Source organism: Ylistrum balloti, unplaced genomic scaffold, assembly GCF_031769215.1.
Source record: "Ylistrum balloti isolate Yb309-2 unplaced genomic scaffold, AGI_CSIRO_Ybal_v1 Utg369724, whole genome shotgun sequence".
In the NCBI taxonomy this organism is placed as follows: Eukaryota; Metazoa; Mollusca; class Bivalvia; order Pectinida; family Pectinidae; genus Ylistrum; species Ylistrum balloti.
Genome location: NW_026781942.1, coordinates 1199068 through 1222435, shown reverse-complemented (window position 1 = coordinate 1222435; position 23368 = coordinate 1199068). Strand labels below are relative to the sequence as shown.

The 23368-nt window shown below is 34.2% G+C and overlaps 1 protein-coding gene across 1 annotated transcript in view; it reads right to left on the bottom strand.

The window, feature by feature from the left end:
- Positions 1 to 18699, bottom strand: part of LOC132565560 (sorting nexin-13-like) — a 30572-nt gene extending 11873 nt beyond the window's left edge. Inside the window, exons 1-17 of the mRNA XM_060230207.1 lie at positions 18584 to 18699; positions 18211 to 18310; positions 17657 to 17746; positions 17250 to 17371; positions 16260 to 16375; positions 15686 to 15787; positions 13682 to 13770; positions 13083 to 13166; positions 12545 to 12686; positions 12069 to 12178; positions 11574 to 11661; positions 11244 to 11299; positions 10113 to 10247; positions 8366 to 8470; positions 4059 to 4194; positions 1114 to 1145; positions 417 to 498 (exon numbers count right to left, since the gene is read on the bottom strand). Coding sequence (XP_060086190.1) covers positions 417 to 498; positions 1114 to 1145; positions 4059 to 4194; positions 8366 to 8470; positions 10113 to 10247; positions 11244 to 11299; positions 11574 to 11661; positions 12069 to 12178; positions 12545 to 12686; positions 13083 to 13166; positions 13682 to 13770; positions 15686 to 15787; positions 16260 to 16375; positions 17250 to 17371; positions 17657 to 17746; positions 18211 to 18310; positions 18584 to 18699 — 1705 coding nt within the window. The remainder of the gene's footprint in view (positions 1 to 416; positions 499 to 1113; positions 1146 to 4058; positions 4195 to 8365; positions 8471 to 10112; positions 10248 to 11243; positions 11300 to 11573; positions 11662 to 12068; positions 12179 to 12544; positions 12687 to 13082; positions 13167 to 13681; positions 13771 to 15685; positions 15788 to 16259; positions 16376 to 17249; positions 17372 to 17656; positions 17747 to 18210; positions 18311 to 18583) is intronic.
- Between the last annotated feature and the right edge of the window lie 4669 nt (positions 18700 to 23368).

The following is a 23368-nucleotide window of genomic DNA, read 5'->3' as shown; positions in this document are numbered from 1 at the left end:
ATTACAGTAACCATGACTTGATTGTTTTTTCTCTGACCCTAAACAGGTAAATCCATGCTTTTTACTGTTGTGAGATTTCCTTGCCTCACCCTAAGGTTGAGACATGGGGATTCCCCTGGCAGGACAAGGATACGATATTACAGGACAATTCACTGACATCATGTCAACAACTGAATTAAATCAACGATGTGAAACATTGAAACAACAAAAACCACATATGAGTATCTAACAAAGCCAGCAAGGCAAGAGAAAAGGAATCATTCATCCCCTTGTTGGATAGATAGGGTGATCTTTACCCCTGGGAAAAGATGTTAAAGTTACAGACATTCGACAAACCTCATGTTTGCTAATTTAATCTTCGCCTAGGGTAGAGATCCACCTATCTCACCTCCATGGGGATGAAACATTAGTCTCACCTGTTTGTGATATATAAGCTGACATCAATGTGTCTCCCATACCAACAGCATCCTCCTGATTATCACAGCTATAATCATCATTCTGTATATAAAGAAATATACTGCAGGTAATTTTTCAACACTGGATTCTTGATGAAACCATACATAAGAAATACTATGAACACGACAGGTTGTATATAACTTCATAAGTAAGGATATTTCAAACTTCAAGCTATATCATTTTTATCATTATATGTTATAAAACTATAGTGTCAAACTTCAAGCTATATCATTTTTATCATTATATGTTATAAAACTATGTCCTTTCAAATTAAGAGACAAATAATATGCAACATATCATTATTTTCAAAACTTTATGAAATGCTTGGAAAAGTAGGTTAAACTCACATATTTGAAATACATTGTACATTTAATAATTATTTCAAAAAGTGGAGAATTTATATTAATTTTGTACAAAAAGACATTTTTAAAAATTGACTTTCTTCAATGGTGATTATTATACTTTCTAAATAATTGATTATTATACAAAAAGACTATTATTATTTTTTCAAAGAAGATACATTATTCACCATATTTTGTATTAAACATTCAAGCTGACACAGAAGCAATCAAAGTTAAGAGTTAAAGCATGTAAGAAGGCAGGAAGTGAAAAAAGAATTAAATAAAGTGAAAATCTGTACAGAATGAAGCCACTTACGCCAATGGACGAACCGGACTTGGTAGAAATGTCTGAACAAAAGCAGAGTTAAAAAAAAGCCCATTAGTGGGTACAGTACCAGGCCAGGCAAATAATCATTACACATAAAATGCTTCAAAGTCTATACAAGGAACATGTACATGCAGATAACAGTAAACATTAATCAAACATGTACATGCAACAATATCAACATTAAAAGTTGTATTTAATGACAGGTGCTTGGTGTCTATACAGCATTCCTTAAAGAAGTAGAAATCTAACACTAAGAAAAAAGTGTAAAAAAATAAAATCATTTTCATTTTATATATTGTCCTGTCTTTATTCGTGAGATTATCTTTTTTTTTCCTTAACAAAAAAAACCCCCACAAGAATAAAAATAATATAACAATTCTTCTAAATATTTCATGTTTTCCCAGTCAATGTTGCACACATATAAGAAACATCAAAATTTTAAAAAGTGTCAGTATTTCCACATCGGTCATGGATCCTACTACAACTTTAACTTTCCATCTATAAAGAATATTTTTCACAATACATGTAAAATAAACCATTGAAAATTCAAACATTTTTTTTTCATAGTGGTTGGCAAATCAAAATTCTTCCATCTTTTGCCAGAGTAGAATCTACATTGAGAAATATTCTATTGCTTTGCATAATATGAAGCTTTGATGCTCATAAGTTTGCCTGCTGCTTCCATTGTTGTTTACATTGATCTCATTTACTTGGATTGACCAATATTTGTATGGTGAGTGTTGTCAATGAAGCAAAAGATGCTTACTCTTCTGGAACACTTGGTCTTATTATCCTTGCACTATTTCTGGAGTCTGCATGTAAATCTTTCTTTTGTAGATATTTTGCCCTAGTTTTGGTGAATGTGTGTTTGGATTATGGTTTCATTTACATGTTGTTCATAGGCATGGACCTCTTGGTTATTGAACAGTAGTCACGTTTCAACCCTGTGACCTAGAAAATGGTCAAGATCATTCATTTGAACAAGCTTGATACACTTTCATCCCAGCATGCTACTGGTCTCCTTTGGGCAGGAGATAAGTACTTTGTATTTCCCAACTGATTCTATTTATATAATAAGTGCATTTCTAACATGAATACTGTGGGTAATGAGAAATGCTGCATAAGATACCAACACCCTACAAAATTATTGGGAGGCGGTAAAATCCATCGTTATTTATCATGCATTACATCTAGATTAATCACAAAACTGAAGCTACAAATTAAACATTTAACACAAGTGAAATGGTGATCAGCTGTAGCATAATAAAAATTTGTTCTCATGTGATTCTTAAGTAAAACCTACAAACTCAAATTCATAAAATCTTCAGAGAACAGCAACATAGATCAATTTTGGAGATAAAACCACATAAAGTGACATTTTTTCAATTAATCATTGAAATATGGAAAACAATTATGAGAATTTGATTTTTGCTGTTTTTGTTTTTCAAAATAAAATGAAAGTTTACAATTTTGTAGTTATACCGTTCCACTTGTACAAACATAAAGACCATACATGATAAGAAACAGTAGCTGCTAGTATTCATTCCCTACCATCCAAACCATCACAGTACAGGGGTACATGTGATACTTATTCATTATCATGCAAATTAAGTTATACACGTATCAAAAGTTAGTTCATCCATCTCTCCAACACAGCTAAATTTTTTAATAGAAGACTACTTTCCTTCCCTAATCCTTACAATAATTCATCGTAATCCCTAAACATATATCTTGTTGTCAATTTTCTGTTTATGTCAGATAAAGGAATTTCTTCTCAAGAAGAATATTTCATGAATTCATTATAACAAAATTTCATGAATAACAATGTTGTATATTTTAGATGCATGGGAGAAGTGAATAGGTTTTGATATAGATAACACACAAACATATTATAGACACATCACAACACATGTACTGTAAATTATTCTAAAATTTCAATTAGTAACAAAAGTAAAACCCAGAATTGATAGGAAACCTAGAGCTATTATAGATAGTGATCCATCAAAGTTTGTAGGGTTTACTAAAATTGGTCTGAAACTTTTTAATTAGTGGTTAATAAAATAGGTTCTCAGCGTAAACTATCTGCTTCCTTACCAATTATCTTAGTATTAAAGCATATGTTTGGATAAAAAGAATAAACATAGGTATTAAACACCAATAAATTTTAACAATGAAGATTGAGACATTTAATAATAAATAACCAATTGAAATTTTAGAATATTTGTTACAAATAACTAAATAGGTGGCACATTCTACACCAGTCTGATGCAAAAAAAAAAAAAACACATGTAGAATTTTACCAGATTAACTTTGAACCATATAATCCTGGGCACTGGAAAATTGAGACATCCTATATACTACTAGTCTACATCTACAGCAACAGAAACACTAACCTGATAATTAAGTTGTTTATTACGTACAGTCAGGTAGCTAATTTGTAGTGTTTCAAATCAATTTTACGCTTACTAATGAACTTCATATCGTGATTTTATTCTCTACAGAATTTGAAGATCAGGATATAAAATGTCTCTTGTGCTTTAACATTAGTCTCTGAAAATGTTTGCCTAAAGTTTAAAAAATTAGCAACATATACATAATTATACTTATCATTTATAGCAAAAATTTGAACAAAAATTCTGAGCAACACAATTTTTTGTTTTTTAACAGGTTAAACAAAACACAGACTGATAAGTTATCAACTCTCTTCTACTTATTAATCAAAATAAAAGAAAAAATACCACACGCTTCAGATTTCACATTCTAATTACAGCGGAACTTTTGGTGTTTAGTGATGTAACAAATATCTTAACTGATATACCCAAACAAGAGATACCCAACAAATTAGGAACTGAGTTATTAATTTGAGGCGCATCAAGCGATACAATGTTTCTAGAATGGTAACAGAGATAGTATGTATCCCCTGAGACCCTTACCATCATCCAGACTAAGATTGTCTCCATCCTCTGTCTTGCTGTCGGACATCAGACCAAGTTCCTGAAGGAGCTTCATGTATACATTACTCTGGAGAAAACTCTCATAGTACTGTTCCCCGTGTAAGATCTGGTAAACCTGAAGTTTATATACACGTAAATGTACAACCACCTTCTCTACAGGATCGGTTATGTTCCAGTATTAACTAAGTTTTAAAATTATTAACATGACCTCAAATTTCCCTCAAAGAAAAAAACAATGAAATGAATATAAATATAAATTTCATTTATTTCACAACAATTGTTAAAGCTCATATTACTTATCAATTTTGGTGGTCCCGATAAAAATAAATTGAAACTTTATTCATTTTACCACAATTGCAAAACAAGCTTTGAACTTATATAAATAACGTTTGTAGGCCCGTGTGAATAGCACGCCAGGAAAGTTATTGTGAAAGGAAATAAGAGTACCCTGGGAAATCCCATGTGGTCATGTACATTATCCTTTATCCAATCCAATTACATCACTGCTAAGTTAAAGGTGAATGTTTTACAACTACGCCACCAAACCATCCAATGAGGCAAGCATGGGGTGTTACTAAAGAGAAAACTACTGCACCACCAGACAACCATGAAACCTGTTATACCTGATATACAATAATCGTGGTAGTTGATGGTTAACTGTACCAGTTCATCATCACCCTGTGTTAATGATAGGTTATACAGAAATATGCCTATGTCTGGTAACAAATCTAATTAAGTTCCAGTAGAATATCCAACAACTGTTGTATCAATGACCTATAATAAGCCTTACTATATGTCAGATTGTGTATTGTCAACCTCAGTATCAATGATCTATAACAAGCCTTACTATATGTCAGATTGTGTATTGTCACCCTCAGTACCACTGACCTATAATAAGCCTTACTATATGTCAGATTGTGTATTGTCACCCTCAGTATCAATGATCTATAATAAGCCTTACTATATGTCAGATTGTGTATTGTCACCCTCCGTATCAATGATCTATAATAAGCCTTACTATATGTCAGATTGTGTATTGTCACCCTCAGTATCAATGATCTATAATAAGCCTTACTATATGTCAGACTGTGTATTGTCACCCTCAGTATCAATGACCTATTGTAAGCTGAACTATATGTCAGATTGTGTATTGTCACCCTCAGTATCAATGACCTATAATAAGCCTTACTATATGTCAGATTGTGTATTGTCACCCTCAGTATCAATGACCTATAGTAAGCTGAACTACATGTCAGATTGTGTATTGTCACCCTCAGTATCAATGATCTATATTAAGCCTTACTATATGTCAGATTGTGTATTGTCACCCTCAGTATCAATGATCTATATTAAGCCTTACTATATGTCAGATTGTGTATTGTCACCCTCCATATCAATGATCTATAATAAGCCTTACTATATGTCAGATTGTGTATTGTCACCCTCCGTATCAATGATCTATAATAAGCCTTACTATATGTCAGATTGTGTATTGTCAACCTCAGTATCAATGATCTATAACAAGCCTTACTATATGTCAGATTGTGTATCGTCGGCCTCAGTATCAATGATCTATAATAAGCCTTACTATATGTCAGATTGTGTATTGTCACCCTCCGTATCAATGATCTATAATAAGCCTTACTATATGTCAGATTGTGTATTGTCACCCTCCATATCAATGATCTATAATAAGCCTTACTATATGTCAGATTGTGTATTGTCACCCTCAGTACCACTGACCTATAATAAGCCTTACTATATGTCAGATTGTGTATTGTCACCCTCAACCTCAGTATCAATGACCTATAGTAAGCTGAACTACATGTCAGATTGTGTATTGTCACCCTCAGTATCAATGATCTATATTAAGCCTTACTATATGTCAAATTGTGTATTGTCACCCTCAGTATCAATGACCTATAGTAAGCCTTACTATATGTCAGATTGTGTATTGTCACCCTCCGTATCAATGACCTATAATAAGCCTTACTATATGTCAGATTGTGTATTGTCACCCTCAGTATCAATGATCTATAATAAGCCTTACTATATGTCAGATTGTGTATTGTCAACCTCCGTATCAATGATCTATAATAAGCCTTACTATATGTCAGATTGTGTATTGTCACCCTCAGTATCAATGATCTATAATAAGCCTTACTATATGTCAGATTGTGTATTGTCACCCTCAGTATCAATGACCTATAATAAGCCTTACTATATGTCAGATTGTGTATTGTCAACCTCAGTATCAATGACCTATAGTAAGCTGAACTACATGTCAGATTGTGTATTGTCACCCTCAGTATCAATGATCTATATTAAGCCTTACTATATGTCAAATTGTGTATTGTCACCCTCAGTATCAATGACCTATAGTAAGCCTTACTATATGTCAGATTGTGTATTGTCACCCTCCGTATCAATGACCTATAATAAGCCTTACTATATGTCAGATTGTGTATTGTCACCCTCAGTATCAATGATCTATAATAAGCCTTACTATATGTCAGATTGTGTATTGTCACCCTCAGTATCAATGATCTATAATAAGCCTTACTATATGTCAGATTGTGTATTGTCACCCTCAGTATCAATGATCTATATTAAGCCTTACTATATGTCAGATTGTGTATTGTCACCCTCCATATCAATGATCTATAATAAGCCTTACTATATGTCAGATTGTGTATTGTCACCCTCAGTATCAATGATCTATAATAAGCCTTACTATATGTCAGATTGTGTATTGTCACCCTCAGTATCAATGATCTATAATAAGCCTTACTATATGTCAGACTGTGTATTGTCACCCTCAGTATCAATGACCTATAATAAGCCTTACTATATGTCAGATTGTGTATTGTCACCCTCAGTACCACTGACCTATAATAAGCCTTACTATATGTCAGATTGTGTATTGTCAACCTCAGTATCAATGACCTATAGTAAGCTGAACTACATGTCAGATTGTGTATTGTCACCCTCAGTATCAATGATCTATATTAAGCCTTACTATATGTCAAATTGTGTATTGTCACCCTCAGTATCAATGACCTATAGTAAGCCTTACTATATGTCAGATTGTGTATTGTCACCCTCCGTATCAATGACCTATAATAAGCCTTACTATATGTCAGATTGTGTATTGTCACCCTCAGTATCAATGATCTATAATAAGCCTTACTATATGTCAGATTGTGTATTGTCAACCTCAGTATCAATGATCTATAACAAGCCTTACTATATGTCAGATTGTGTATCGTCACCCTCAGTATCAATGATCTATAATAAGCCTTACTATATGTCAGATTGTGTATTGTCACCCTCAGTATCAATGACCTATTGTAAGCCTTACTATATGTCAGATTGTGTATTGTCAACCTCAGTATCAATGACCTATAGTAAGCTGAACTACATGTCAGATTGTGTATTGTCACCCTCAGTATCAATGATCTATATTAAGCCTTACTATATGTCAAATTGTGTATTGTCACCCTCCGTATCAATGACCTATAGTAAGCCTTACTATATGTCAGATTGTGTATTGTCACCCTCAGTACCACTGACCTATAATAAGCTGAACTATATGTCAGATTGTGTATTGTCAACCTCAGTATTAATGACCTATAGTAAGCTGAACTATATGTCAGATTGTGTATTGTCACCCTCCGTATCAATGATCTATATTAAGCCTTACTATATGTCAGATTGTGTATTGTCACCCTCAGTATCAATGATCTATAATAAGCCTTACTATATGTCAGATTGTGTATTGTCACCCTCAGTATCAATGTCAGTCAGATTGTGTATTGTCACCCTCAGTATCAATGACCTATAAGCAATATGTCAGATTGTGTATTGTCACCCTCAGTATCAATGATATAATAAGCCTTACTATATGTCAGATTGTGTATTGTCACCCTCAGTATCAATGACCTATTGTAAGCTTACTATATGTCAGATTGTGTATTGTCACCCTCAGTATCAATGACCTATAATAAGCCTTACTATATGTCAGATTGTGTATTGTCACCCTCAGTATCAATGACCTATTGTAAGCCTTACTATATGTCAGATTGTGTATTGTCACCCTCAGTATCAATGACCTATAATAAGCCTTACTATATGTCAGATTGTGTATTGTCACCCTCAGTATCAATGACCTATAGTAAGCTGAACTATATGTCAGATTGTGTATCATCACCCTTTGTCAATAACAGGCCAACATTTGAGACAGGATCAGAAAGAGTTGTTACAATGAAACATGAACAATACATTACCTTAGCTTGAACCTCATCAAAAACATCTTCAGACAAGTTTTTGCTCTTGATTTTCTGAAGTGTCCTTTTTATTATATCAGCTTCTATCCTTATTTTGGATGTAGCCTGTAACAGTAATGGATCGAAAACCTGACATCAAAACAAGGACATCATCATCAAGATCCCCACCCATTCTCATTTGTAAATATATATGTTGCAAGCGAGCAACATGGACAACTATTTAAATGTAAAAGTATTTAAACCATTAATTGTTTACGTTCAGTTCAGTTATGTTGAAAGGAATAAATAAAATAACAATTAAGTAGCATTATACTTTCACAGCTTATACCTTTATATTTCCTTCTTGTACCTAATGTAATGATAGATTATTTGTCACTTAATTTCAGTGATGCTGGATCAGTCAATGATTCTATTACCTCTTAAGTATGACAAAACAGTGAAATGGTTTATACACATTAATAAAACACAACACAGCATCTAATAGGCAGATATGTAAAATTGTAAGAAATTTACTACACTGTACCAGTAAAACAAAAACAAATCATAACAAGAGATAGTGAAACATAATTCAGAACATTAGATTTCCAAAATCATTTTGGAGATTCACTATCATAGGTTTATAAAGTCTTTCTTTACCAACTGGTGAAAAGACCTTTTGTTATTGTTCTGTTTCTTATCATTCTTATTCTTCTCCAAATCCTTTTCCAAATCGGTGAGAGATATGTTCATAGTCCTTTAAAGGTCTCTTATATCTTATTATTACTTCAGAAGATATTCTAGGCAAGGCAATCAGCCATTCAGGTCACAGCTGCCTCGTTACATATTTGCAGATTTAGCTGATAATCAAACCTAAGAGAGTAGTTAAGGCACTTAGTCTGCTAAGCACATCTCCTAAAAAATTTGCTCATTCCTTTGAAAGAAATGTTGAAAGCGATCCTCAAGACTGTTTAAAGAAATCAACCAATCAGGTAAGAGCACCATGATTGAATATGCATGGAATTTACGTTTGATCAAACTCGAGGGAGGAGATTATGTAAGTTTTCCAAGTGAGTCTCATCAAAATTCATTTGTTTCTTCAAAAGATAACATGCAGAAAGTATTCAGTAAGAGTGCTGAAAGATTTCAGTGGATCAGGTCATAGCAGCCTTATCAAACACGTGCAGAATTTGCCATTCATCGTTCTTAAGCAGGGATAAAGGTATCAACTGTAATAACCAAGTTTCATCAAAATCGGACTAGTCCATCAAAAGAAACCATGTGGAAAACACCATGCAAGAGTGATTCCCCTTAATCAAACTTGGGCAAGGAATTAAGGTAACAAGTGTAACAAGTGTACAACCAAGTTTCATAAAAATCTGACCAGTCCTTCAAAAAATATCATGTGGAAAGCAGCATCCAGACGGAGGGAAGGAAGGACGGAAGGACAGACAGAGGGACCCATCTGAATATCCCTCGCCAACTTCCATCAAATGAGTCAAATATTTTTTGAAAGAATAACACTTAACCAGTTTATTTGGGAACAATTTCTTTGGCTCAATGAATCTACATTAAAGACAATTGGATGTTTCCAAACGTTGTTAGTATGATCTTCTTTCCAACAGTTGTGCTCAAATAGAAATTTTGTCAAAATTCTAAAAATGATTAAAATTCACAAGTGACACGATTTTCAGCATTTACATAAGCCATTAACTGCAATGTTGGTAGGCTTAAAGGACAGAGGTAATCTTGAAGTGATCACCACACCCACCTTGTCAGATAAATACTGATCATGTATAATCATAGCCGCCCGTCGTAGAGATTCCAGGTCTGCTTCAAGGGCTGTGCCACCCATAGCCTGTTGATGAGCCGCTGATATTTGCTGCTCTGCTGCTGCCCGGAACCCCTGTACAAACACAACTTTGTCTCAGATTCTCACATGTTTCTGGTTTTATAGTGCTCTTAGACTGACTAATAGAATCTTTCACCCCCTTGCAGGTGTGATAGGTGGATCTCAACCCGAGGGAAAAGAAGGATTAAGTTAGCGGTCCAGGTAAGAGAATAACTGGTAAACCTCTGGTCAGTTTGATTAGGCGCTTAGTTTGAAAACATGACTATTTTTCTATTTTGTTTCATTTACATTTTGAACGGTTTGAACTTATTGTCAGTGTACATTTAACCATTGATAAAGGTATTGGAGTAGCAATAATCACTCCATGTGGTCACTAATCACATTGAAGATAAACATTGTGGGTAGAAAGTTAAAAATGACAATCGTGTGTGTGCCAGCTGATGCAGCTCGAGGCCCCAACTCTGTATTACAAGCTAAGCGATCGGTAAATATATATGGACCATGGGATGTTGCCATTTGTTTTATCAAAGAACAACATTCGTTCACTTCACATTTTAATAAGATAATCATTCAAGACTATCACAATAATTGTAAGATTCGTAAAGATTTTAACAAACATCAATCATATTAAGTCTAAATCACCATTCTGCATATTGATATGTCAACGCTAACTTCACCAATACACAAGCAGAAATATGCTTTCTACAAGCTGGTTTCGTCATGGTATCCAAAAAAAAACGCTTCGAAGATCAAAATGTAACCAGTGATCTCTTAATAGTCAATAAACATGTATTGTTTCAAAAGATAATAATTCTATAATAATATAACTACAGGTCTGTGGGAATCTCGCACACCTAGGTGAAATCTGAATGCATTTCTATTGTGTCACCTGACCACTGTTTTCATTGTTGCATGACATCACAATAGATCATATCAAATAGATTATATGCATTAATATGATATTGGTGAACTCACTGAATAACAGATGTTTATGAGAATAATATACAGTATAAAAAGTTTCATATTGTGTTGCTAGTAGATCAATCTTACCTCCACATTTAAATAAAAGAATAAGTACTGCTGTCCGCCTACACTGCTCATAAACTCTGCAAAATCAGCAATATTTACAGATATCACATCCATTACCAAGAAATAAAAAAACATTTGGAAGTTGTTGTTCAAAAAATTCTTTTTACAATGAACATCAAACTAAATATAAAGAAAAAACATACCATTGAAATGAGTTGTCTGGTATTTTTTCCAATTTTCTGATTTTAAAAGAATGATTTCTAAAAGCTTGATAACAACTTGTACCTCTCATGCGGTGAGTAAGTTTGAGACGTTATGTATAGAATCATATACAAGATACTAGATACTTACCAATAAATACTGCCAAAGCAATGTTGTTTTCTATAATTTCATCTAGGCTAAGTACAAATATATTTTTAGCTCTGCAAAATTCTGAAATCTGGAAAAAAATAACAATCAATTAATCATTTGATGAAAAGGCACTAACAACTCTTTAACATTATTTCAATGTTAACACTGATAACAGTCTTTAAGATGTCACTGATCGAACACCGGACAGCTGATATTGAAATTGTAATGTACCAAACTACGTACATTCACAACACATATTACTTAATAAATACTTTATTGTCAAACATATGAAAAATATGGGAAAAAAAATTTAAAATGCCCAATTTTCAACTATTCTTCTCTATATTTTCTTTTGTATGTATATTATTTTTCTACCATTCAATGTATTAAAAAAATATCACAATCTGTTATACTGATGTCAGTATTATTCACTACAAATTGCAAGCATTTATGTAAAGTTAAAGTGTACTTTGTGGTAAAATTATATATACTTACATCATGACAGAGCTCTGGGTCATCCATTCCCACTTCTATACGTTTAATTCTGCCCTCACATATAGACTTGACAAATAGCAGACTGTTTAAATTTTGTTTCACCACAGAGTCTGTAAACATATATACTAGAATTCATTAATTATATTGAGGAAACCTTAACCTTAACTTAAACCTGAGAAAAGAACATTCTGTTTTTATGTCTCACAGATCATTAATGCAAAAACAAAATTTTGAAAAGAAAATTACCATTATTTTGGTCCTTAATTAAGTGAAATTTCATGGAGATAATTTTACTATTCTGACTCATTACCTTAAGAAATTCAAATCTATCTAAACTCATAAATTTCATCAAAATATGACTTGTTTCCTGATCCTGAAGCCTTACAACATCAATTATCATTTGAATGTATAGCTCTGATGTAATAGTACAGAAATACCAGCTTCTATTACTCTACCCACAACGCCGTGTTACTCACCATCACTTCCCCCAGTGTCTTGGGATCGCCATTTAGCTATATTTTGTTCTGTTATTTCTTTAACAGCCTCTAGTTCTGCTACATTGTCTGAACTTTTTAAAACATTTAGGAATGTCTCATTACTAAAAGTAGTCTCCTTACACTGAAACAAAATATTTATTACTACAGTCAAAATTCAACTGAATCTGTTCAAATCAGTGTGACATCTTTTATAGGAGTTCCTCTACCGATACTGATTTATAGTGAATTTGAATGGCTGATGCTTCTATCCCATTAGATACACAATGTAAACCTTGAATACAGAAGATAAGTGACTCTAACTTATCAGTTCTTCACTACCAGGTACTTAACATATATTAAAAAAATAGAATATTTCATAACGAAAATTCTTTCCTGTTCAAAGTAAATAGATTTTGCAGAAAATCAATATTAACACAAAACATCTCAAAAAATATTTTTGGAAAACTAGTTGAAGTATTAAGATTCAGTATCTATTATATTGTGAAAATATTGACATAAAAACAAAGACAATACTCACCAACCATGACATGTTTTGATTGACGTAGTCTGGATCTGCGATAAGGTCTACAGTCGGCATCAATATACCATTGACTAAAACTTCCTGTAATAGATATATAACAGCCTCTATCTATAGCAGTCATACAGTTTATACAATAAAGTACTGGTATTTACAACCACCACATGTTCACAGGATCGGCCTTTATCATTTCCATCACAGAATTCAATCTCTAAACTCTCGTAAGTTTGCACTATTCCAGTAAAACATCTCACTGACCCCATAACTCTAAATAAATCCCTTCTATCCAAGTTTCCGGTCTATTACTTCTAAGCAAGTTATAAATTATAATCTCTGGGTGATACCCCTAAAATAACATGTGGATTCCTAAAGTAAGAAGATAGCTGTTTTACTGGAATAACCTTTATTATGTAGCTGACACAATTATTTCACCAGATTTTGCATCACATACATTACACTAGTGTCTGTGTCTCATAACAACAGCAGCAAGCATAGACACAAAATTTCATTATAATTATAAAGTAGCTGAATTGACTGGTAATATCTGTTTAATAGATGGAACTGGATTTACAGGTCTTCAATGTATATGGAGTTCTCACCCTTAAAATATATCTAAATGTCTTGTTTTGGAAATCTTCAGTGGGAAGCAGAAGGTAGAGTAAAACTTCGCTAAGGTCCTGTAGATATTCTGTAACAGAGAGGAAAACTTTTTATTTTCTTTATTTCAATTCCTGTGACATGGTCAACAATTTCATGACTGGCTGAGTCCATATATCATTTGTGTACATAGTGAAAACAACTACTACATTTGAATGGGTGATTAATTTTTATAAGAATACTCTCTTTTACAAGTTTTTTCTAAACACCCTTAACACTATCCTTTGTCATTATTATTTAAACTTTGAACTTCAGATTTTATCACACAGTTGGTAAGAATCTTACCTTTTCCATGTGACTTGGTATATACATGTAAGATAAATGTTTGAAGTCTTATTAGGAAATGGACTTGGTATAAATATAAATACTAAGTCTTTCAAATCATTTAGCAGCAATAGGCTGCTTGGACTTGCTGCAGATATAACGTACTGGCAGACTTCTGCCTTCTGGGTATTTCCAAGCTACACAGGCTTTGTGTTAATATGAGATAATAATCAATGTAAAGATCAGATATTCATAAACTTTTCATCCACCGGTAAAGTCTTACCTAGCAGCATGGACTTGGTATAAATATAAGATACTGGTAAAGTCTTACCTAGCAGCATGGACTTGGTATAAATATAAGATACTGGTGAAGTCTTACCTAGCAGCATGGACTTGGTATAAATATAAGATACTGGTGAAGTCTTACCTAGCAGCATGGACTTGGTATAAATATAAGATACTGGTGAAGTCTTACCTAGCAGCATGGACTTGGTATAAATATAAGATACTGGTGAAGTCTTACCTAGCAGCATGGACTTGGTATAAATATAAGATACTGGTGAAGTCTTACCTAGCAGCATGGACTTGGTATAAATATAAGATACCGGTAAAGTCTTACCTAGCTGTATGGACTTGGTATAAATATAAGATACTGGTGAAGTCTTACCTAGCAGCATGGACTTGGTATAGACTTGGTTGGTATAAATATAAGATACTGGTGAAGTCTTACCTAGCAGCATGGACTTGGTATAAATATAAGATACTGGTGAAGTCTTACCTACCTGTATGGACTTGGTATAAATATAAGATACTGGTGAAGTCTTACCTACCTGTATGGACTTGGCTTATATAAGATACTGGTGAAGTCTTACCTAGCTGTATGGACTTGGTATAAATATAAGATACTGGTGAAGTCTTACCTAGCTGTATGGACTTGGTATAAATATAAGATACTGGTGAAGTCTTACCTAGCTGTATGGACTTGGTATAAATATAAGATACTGGTGAAGTCTTACCTAGCTGTATGGACTTGGTATAAATATAAGATACTGGTGAAGTCTTACCTAGCTGTATGGACTTGGTATAAATATAAGATACTGGTGAAGTCTTACCTAGCAGCATGGACTTGGTATAAATATAAGATACTGGTGAAGTCTTACCTAGCTGTATGGACTTGGTATAAATATAAGATACTGGTGAAGTCTTACCTAGCTGTATGGACTTGGTATAAATATAAGATACTGGTGAAGTCTTACCTAGCAGCATGGACTTGGCTTATATAAGATACTGGTGAAGTCTTACCTACCTGTATGGACTTGGTATAAATATAAGATACTGGTGAAGTCTTACCTAGCTGTATGGACTTGGTATAAATATAAGATACTGGTGAAGTCTTACCTAGCAGCATGGACTTGGTATAAATATAAGATACTGGTGAAGTCTTACCTACCTGTATGGACTTGGTATAAATATAAGATACTGGTGAAGTCTTACCTAGCAGCATGGACTTGGTATAAATATAAGATACTGGTGAAGTCTTACCTAGCTGTATGGACTTGGTATAAATATAAGATACTGGTGAAGTCTTACCTACCTGTATGGACTTGGTATAAATATAAGATACTGGTAAAGTCTTACCTACCTGTATGGACTTGGCTAATATAAGATACTGGTTAACTTACGCCTTTCATCCTCTGGTGAGGTACTAACTAGGTCCCGACACATCTTCTCCATATTGTACTCCAGGTCAAAGAATGCTGTTTCTACCTCCTTCTCATACTCATCTGCAATGGATGTCATACATGTTGAACATCATTAGAAAATCTAAATACTTTTGTCCAACTCTAACAAAAAGAAAAAAAAAGAGTTTCTGGGAAGGAAGAATATATTTTTGCCCAATAGCGCAAGAAAATTTTATTAAAATCTCTCCTCACTGCAAGGCATAAATTTCAATGCAAAAATTCACTTGGTGAATTCTGTTGGTAAAATATTGAATAAACCTACAGAAATTTAAAACTGTAACATAACTCACTAATCTGAGAATTAAAAACTTTAAGTATATTATGGATTACAACAAAACTCCATTTGTCAGCAATAAAATTTTAAAAAGTTGCTGTACAAGGGAAATAACTAGACTATTTTGTTGTTAATTTAAATTTCATCATGATCATGGTATATATTTCAAAGCAACATCAGAGATCTAGGATATAGAATTTGTTAAAACTATCCAGCTACACCTGATCACATGACACTTACCATCTCTCGGAGAGATCTTCACACGCTCCAGTGCACGTCTATACAGTCGTATGTGAGATGCGAAATCATCCACTAAACGTTGTGTAAAATATGGCATCCAATCCACGTCTTTCGATCTATAATTTTTAACATGTGTAATAAATTTCCTGTACTACCAAAGAATTAAACATGTATGCTTCTATGTAGAAGATCTATAATTTTTAATATGTGTAATAAATTTCCTGTACTACCAAAGAATTAAACATGTATGCTTCTATGTAGAAGATTCTTTGAGCTCTATTTTTTCAAAATGTAAATGTGTTGTGAATAACATTAATTGCCAGACCAAAACCAAAATCCTCCAGCTTTCTAAAATAAATACTGACTCAATGAAAAGTAAACATTCAAGAGGCCCAAGAGCCTGAACGATCACCTGAGTCACAGAAATGACTTTGTCTATGGTAACCTAAAAGTCCTTACCATGATGGGCAGATGGACACAGCAGATGTTTGATGGACACAACAGATGTTTGATGGACAGATAGACAGACACAAAACATGTGTAATGGAGAGATGGATAAAACAAATGTGTGCTGGACAGACAGACACAACAGTTGTTTGATGGACAGACAGACACAACAAATGTGTGATGGAGAGATGGATAAAACAGATGTGTGCTGGACAGACAGACACAACAGTTGTTTGATGGACAGACAGACAACAAATGTGTGATGGACAGACAGGCACAGCAGATATTTGATAGACAGACAGGCACAAAAGATGTGTAATGGACAGATGGACACAACAGATGTTTGATGGAACAGACAGACACATCAGATGTTTGATGGGCAGACAGACACAACAGATGTTTGATGGACAGGCAGACACAATGGATGTCATGAGAAAGTCATAGCTATACCTAAAGTGACCCTGTCTATAAGATGAAGAACCTAATGTTATAATACTATGGGGTAAATATGAATCAGATACAACTATTTCAACCAATCATTACCTAGATGCAAATGTTATCGCTATTTTCTGGACACATTGACGGATATCTAGCAGATAACCATCATGGTCGCTGACTTGACGGTACCAGGACTTGATGTAATCACGCATGGCACATCCCAGCACCTGTTGTGAGTATAAAGTGATCATTAGGTCAAGGTTGTGCATAAAACCGGATGAACATCACGATTGAGTTAGGAAAAAAAACTTTCCTTTTAATACAGAACCCTCTTTGTTAGTGTTGGTGATTAAATTCCTCTTTCAAGATAATTTTCTGATGTTAATCATAATTATTATTTTATCATAAAAGTCATAGCATTACTCAGGATGAATCATCTTCACATGGAATAACTAAAAACTGGACATTATATTCAGTATATAAAAGAAAACATGAAGTGCTTTCCTACAAACCTCCTGTAAAGCTTCATCTATGACACTAGCTCCTGTCATCCGCCTGTCAAAATTTTTAATCTTTGTCATATTTTCCATGCACTTCATAACCTGCAAAAACCAAACAAACAAAAATCTAATAGGTCTGAATAGCCCAATGTATCTGTAAGGTTTAATGTACCAGTTTTACCTTACATACATGTAAATATGATCCATACCATGTTAGCACCAGGTAGGATACTTACTTTAATTACAGCTGAAGATGAGCTATAGTTTGAGTACCAGAGAATATGTTAAACACCCTGAGTTTACCTGAGTATGATGTCTATCTATGCATGATGCAAACCATGAGTATGATTCATATCCTGAACACACCTAAGTATGAGCTGCACCTTTATTACACTTGAGTATGAACCATATCTTGAGTACATCTGAATATAGCCATATATTGAACACACCTGTGTATGAGCCATACCTTGTTTGATCACTCCCATGCACGAGTGCCTACCTTAAGCATAATCATTACTTCCATTGACCATACTTTAAATAAATCCCAAGTGAGTATGAGTGCTTACCTTGAGCACACCTGAACGTGAACGACAAAGGTCAATATTGCCATCCTGAAGGGAAGTAATAGATAACTGCCGACCATAGTAAAATGCTATCACAAGGCCACTATAAAACAAACAAAACAACAATTAATGTAAGCCAAAAACTGGAAATTGCCATTTATACTGTTTATGATGCATCATATTAGAGTAAAATGAAAAATATTGATAACTGCAGAATATACATATAAAGTTTGACTTTCTCCTGTAATTGGATAAATGCAAATGTTTCTAACAAAATGGAACACAATATCAAGATATTATAATCTGTTACTTGAAATGCAGTTTTTTCTTAGCTGTCTCACCATTGATTAATTCTTTGTACACATGGTTCACTTACCCCACTGAAATACACAGGATGTAGAAAATAGACAACAATCCCAGAGATCCGAAAGTGAATAAGAACAGGACAAGGCCAAGGACTGGCCACTTCCAGCCACCATCTAGCCAGTACATCTACAATAAAAGTCAAAGTTATGTTTAAATTGTCCCCGGAAACTTACTGTGAATTACTACATATGCATTACAAATTATCTGTTAACTGCTTAAATTAAAAACTGATTAAGACATGACATATTGTCAATAATGTGTGTATATTCCAGAAATGTTGTCACGAACCCTCAGCATTATCCAAGTCTAAACTCTTGCACACTTTACTTTCTCTCTTCTCTCTATCTTTGCACATGCAATATCTAACTCATACATGGACTATTGTCAGTACTGTCCCATTGTTGTGCTAAGAATATAAGGAGACAGATTTATGTAAGTACCACATATTTATTTCAGAATCCTTTCATTTTTTGTATGATGTATGTACCACTTCAATACACAATAATAAAGTTTAAACTAAAGACTAATATTGAATTCAATTTAAAATAACTAACCTCTTGCTACATGATACTTTGTGATGTCTTATAATTGGTCTGTTTAAATTGAAAAGTCTGAGATATCTGATGATTTGTCATTATTTTCTTGTTATATATATTGTTCTCATTCGTAATAACACACAATATTGCCTTCAAGTTATATATGTCATTTTCTTACTTCATTTTATCCATGAAAATTGTAAACATGTGGAGATATCTGGTGATGCAGACACTCATGACTTATAATCATCTGAGAGATGTTGAGAGTGATAACTAGACATGCAGTAAACATAATTATGTAGATTTGTCAACCTTGCCAGACAAAAATGCCACAATGGATAGCTAATAGTTAGTTGATACAGAACTATATATATAACAGCAGCAGAAAATGGAATTACAGCTAGAGTTGAAAAAAAAGTTTTAAACTCGAGAACTGGAACAGAAGTGGTTATTTCTATCGAATTGTGGTACACTTAAATGCCAGCTTCCGTTTCCAGTTTGCCTGCCCTGTGTGTCGGAGGTACATTTCAAATGCAGTAACATTATACGAAACATAACAGGCCACTTGTCGATCCTTTCGTTATCTGATAGTGCCTGTCATATGTATCTCCATGTACAGAACATGAACAAAAATAATGAGATGCGAATGAATTCTAAGTCAACTTCAAATTACATGGTTAAATATATACCAGTACAACAGAGAACAATATCTTTTATCAGTGTGACTGCATACACGTGTTAACATTTGCAGGAGTTTAAAAACGCAAGAACAGCTTACATCTTTTCCACTGTCAGTCAGTCATATTGCAGGAGTTCACGTTGCAAAACATGAACATAATCCCCCGAGTATCCACAGCTGTTGCTTGTCACTATTCGTGCGTTTTTCGTAAACGCACACTCTCATATTCAACAGAGTTGTTGAGACGTGTATACGAACATCTGCTTACCTTAAATTTTAATGTGACGTAGACATCATTCAAAATGTATCATATTTGTTGTGAATATTGATAGAGTCTTCCTCCTACGGGTTCCATCTTGAATGAACCTTTCGACCTCTTCGGCTAGCCAATCAGAATTGTCGATGATAGAAACAGTAATCACGCTTGTAACATTTGACTTCATTGGCTAGTCTTATAAGTACTAATATATAAAATGAAAACGGAGATGGCATGCTGCGGGGAAAAAAATGAGATTACATCATTTTTGCTGAAATTTTTACTTTCTCTAATTGATAATGACAAAAGAAATCATGAAAACTATAAAGACATCGTAACATAAAAGATATTCACTTAACAAGCTCTGGTTCCGTCAACACGAATTGTTCTTTTGTTTATCATTTATCTTTTATGTTAAGATGTTTTAGTTGTTTTCGTGATTTACATCATCACACCTCAGTTAAAGGTAGATGTAATACAGCACTTCAAATGACATACGAATAACCCAGTTAATGGCCGTATTAGTTATATTTGGGGGAAAAAATCGGGACTATGCACTGTAAATAATTGCCGTCAATTTCAGTGACTTTTATGGACAATTTTACCTTGACATCACTGTGCTCCATGTATTAGTTTTGAAAATGTGCGTTCGCAATCATAAACTATGCATTTTTGGAAGAGATAAGATATTCTTATGACTGATACTCAATTCAAGTGCTGATATTTTAATGCTCCTCGAAATTTTCGGAAGAGCGTATATAGTTGCCACTTTGTCCGTCCCTCCGTCTGTCCTTCTATGTCCGAAGCATTACTTTACCATAGTCAAAAACAAAGATCACGGAACTTGCTGTATACATCGGTCGTGCTAACGATGTGGAAGTACCAAAATCAGGGTCCGCAACCTTTCAATTACACAGTTATCTCCCTTTGTTAAAACCCATCATGTCCTGATCATAGCTTGGCTTGCATCTAAACAAGGATAACAAAACTTGCTGTACAGACTGGCAAATCAAAGCAACGTGCAGTGTACAAAATCAGGCCAAAAAAGCCCCCATTTATTACTTAGTAATCGCCCTTTGTTTAAATATTACGTATGGGGCATAATTTGACTTGCATTTAAACTAAGACAATGAGACTTTGTGTATACATTGATAATATCACGGACTTAAATAATATACAAGTCCGTGATAATACGAAGACGATGTACTGAAAGTCGGGTTCTGCAATCCCTCAATCAGAGACTTGTTGCCTCTGCTAAAATTTCGTGTATGTACCATAACTTTGCTTGCATTTAAAACTACTATTATGAAACTTGGTGTATACATTGGTTTTAGCTAATACTTCAGATAAATCGTTGTCGTGTTGTCAATTGTCCTGGGTCTGAACTACTTCAGATAAATCGGTGTCGTGTTGTCAGTTGTCCCGGGTCTAAAATACTTCAGATAAATTGGTGTCGTGTTGTCAATTGTCCCGGGTCTAAAATACTTCAGATAAATCGGTGTCGTGTTGTCAATTGTCCCGGGTCTAAAATACTTAAGATAAATTGGTGTCGTGTTGTCAATTGTCCCGGGTCTAAAATACTTCAGATAAATCGGTGTCGTGTTGTCAGTTGTCCCGGGTCTAAACTACTTCAGATTTATTATAAATCATTGTCGTGTTGTCAGTTGTCCGGGGTCTAAAATACTTCAGATAAATCGGTGTATTGTTGTCAGTTGTCCCGGGTCTAAAATACTTCAGATAAATTGGTGTCGTGTTGTCAGTTGTCCCGGGTCTAAAATACTTCAGATAAATCGTTATCGTGTTGTCAGTTGTCCCGGGTCTGAACTACTTCAGATAAATCGGTGTCGTGTTGTCAATTGTCCCGGGTCTAAAATACTTAAGATAAATCGTTGTCGTGTTGTCAGTTGTCCCGGGTCTGAACTACTTCAGATAAATCGGTGTCGTGTTGTCAGTTGTCCCGGGTCTAATATACTTAAGATAAATCGTTGTCGTGTTGTCAGTTGTCCCGGGTCTGAACTACTTCAGATAAATCGGTGTCGTGTTGTCAATTGTCCCGGGTCTAAAATACTTAAGATAAATCGTTGTCGTGTTGTCAGTTGTCCCGGGTCTGAACTACTTCAGATAAATCGGTGTCGTGTTGTCAGTTGTCCCGGGTCTAAAATACTTCAGATAAATCGGTGTCGTGTTGTCAATTGTCCCGGGTCTAAAATACTTAAGATAAATCATTGTCGTGTTGTCAGTTGTCCTGGGTCTAAAATACTTCAGATAAATTGGTGTATTGTTGTCAGTTGTCCCGGGTCTAAAATACTTCAGATAAATTGGTGTCGTGTTGTCAATTGTCCCGGGTCTAAAATACTTGAGATAAATCGTTGTCGTGTTGTCAGTTGTCCCGGGTCTAAAATACTTCAGATTTATTATAAATCGTTGTCGTGTTGTCAGTTGTCCCGGGTCTAAAATACTTCAGATTTATTATAAATCGTTGTCGTGTTGTCAGTTGTCCCGGGTCTAAAATACTTCAGATTTATTATAAATCATTGTCGTGTTGTCAGTTGTCCTGGGTCTAAAATACTTCAGATAAATTGGTGTATTGTTGTCAGTTGTCCCGGGTCTAAAATACTTCAGATAAATTGGTGTCGTGTTGTCAGTTGTCCCGGGTCTAAAATACTTCAGATAAATCGTTGTCGTGTTGTCAGTTGTCCCGGGTCTAATATACTTAAGATAAATCGTTGTCGTGTTGTCAGTTGTCCCGGGTCTAAAATACTTCAGATAAATTGGTGTCGTGTTGTCAGTTGTCCCGGGTCTAAAATACTTCAGATAAATCGGTGTCGTGTTGTCAGTTGTCCCGGGTCTGAACTACTTCAGATAAATCGGTGTCGTGTTGTCAGTTGTCCCGGGTCTAAACTACTTCAGATGATTAGGTGTTTTGTTGTCAGTTGTCCCGGGTCTAGACAAGCTCAAATTTTTGTTTTTGTTTTCAGTTTTAGTGGGGTTTAAACTTCTTTGGAAAAAAAATCATTAATAGTTTAGTTTCAGACTAAAGATATAACAAACATGATGTGTGAAATTGATAAAACGATACTAAAAACCAGAGACGTATATAACACTGTGTTATATACGTCTCTTTTAAAACTGGTTGTTTTTCATTGATATTACGTAACCTAATCTCTCAGATAACACAATTTATTGGGAAAAACAGTTTTTCTAAACAAAGAATGGGACCTAGATTTGTTAGGTTTTTGTTTTTGTTTCAAATTTACATCCCTGTTTAAAGTAAATAGGCTCAATGCATTAATCAAATAATCACGTGAAAAGATCCGGAACGCC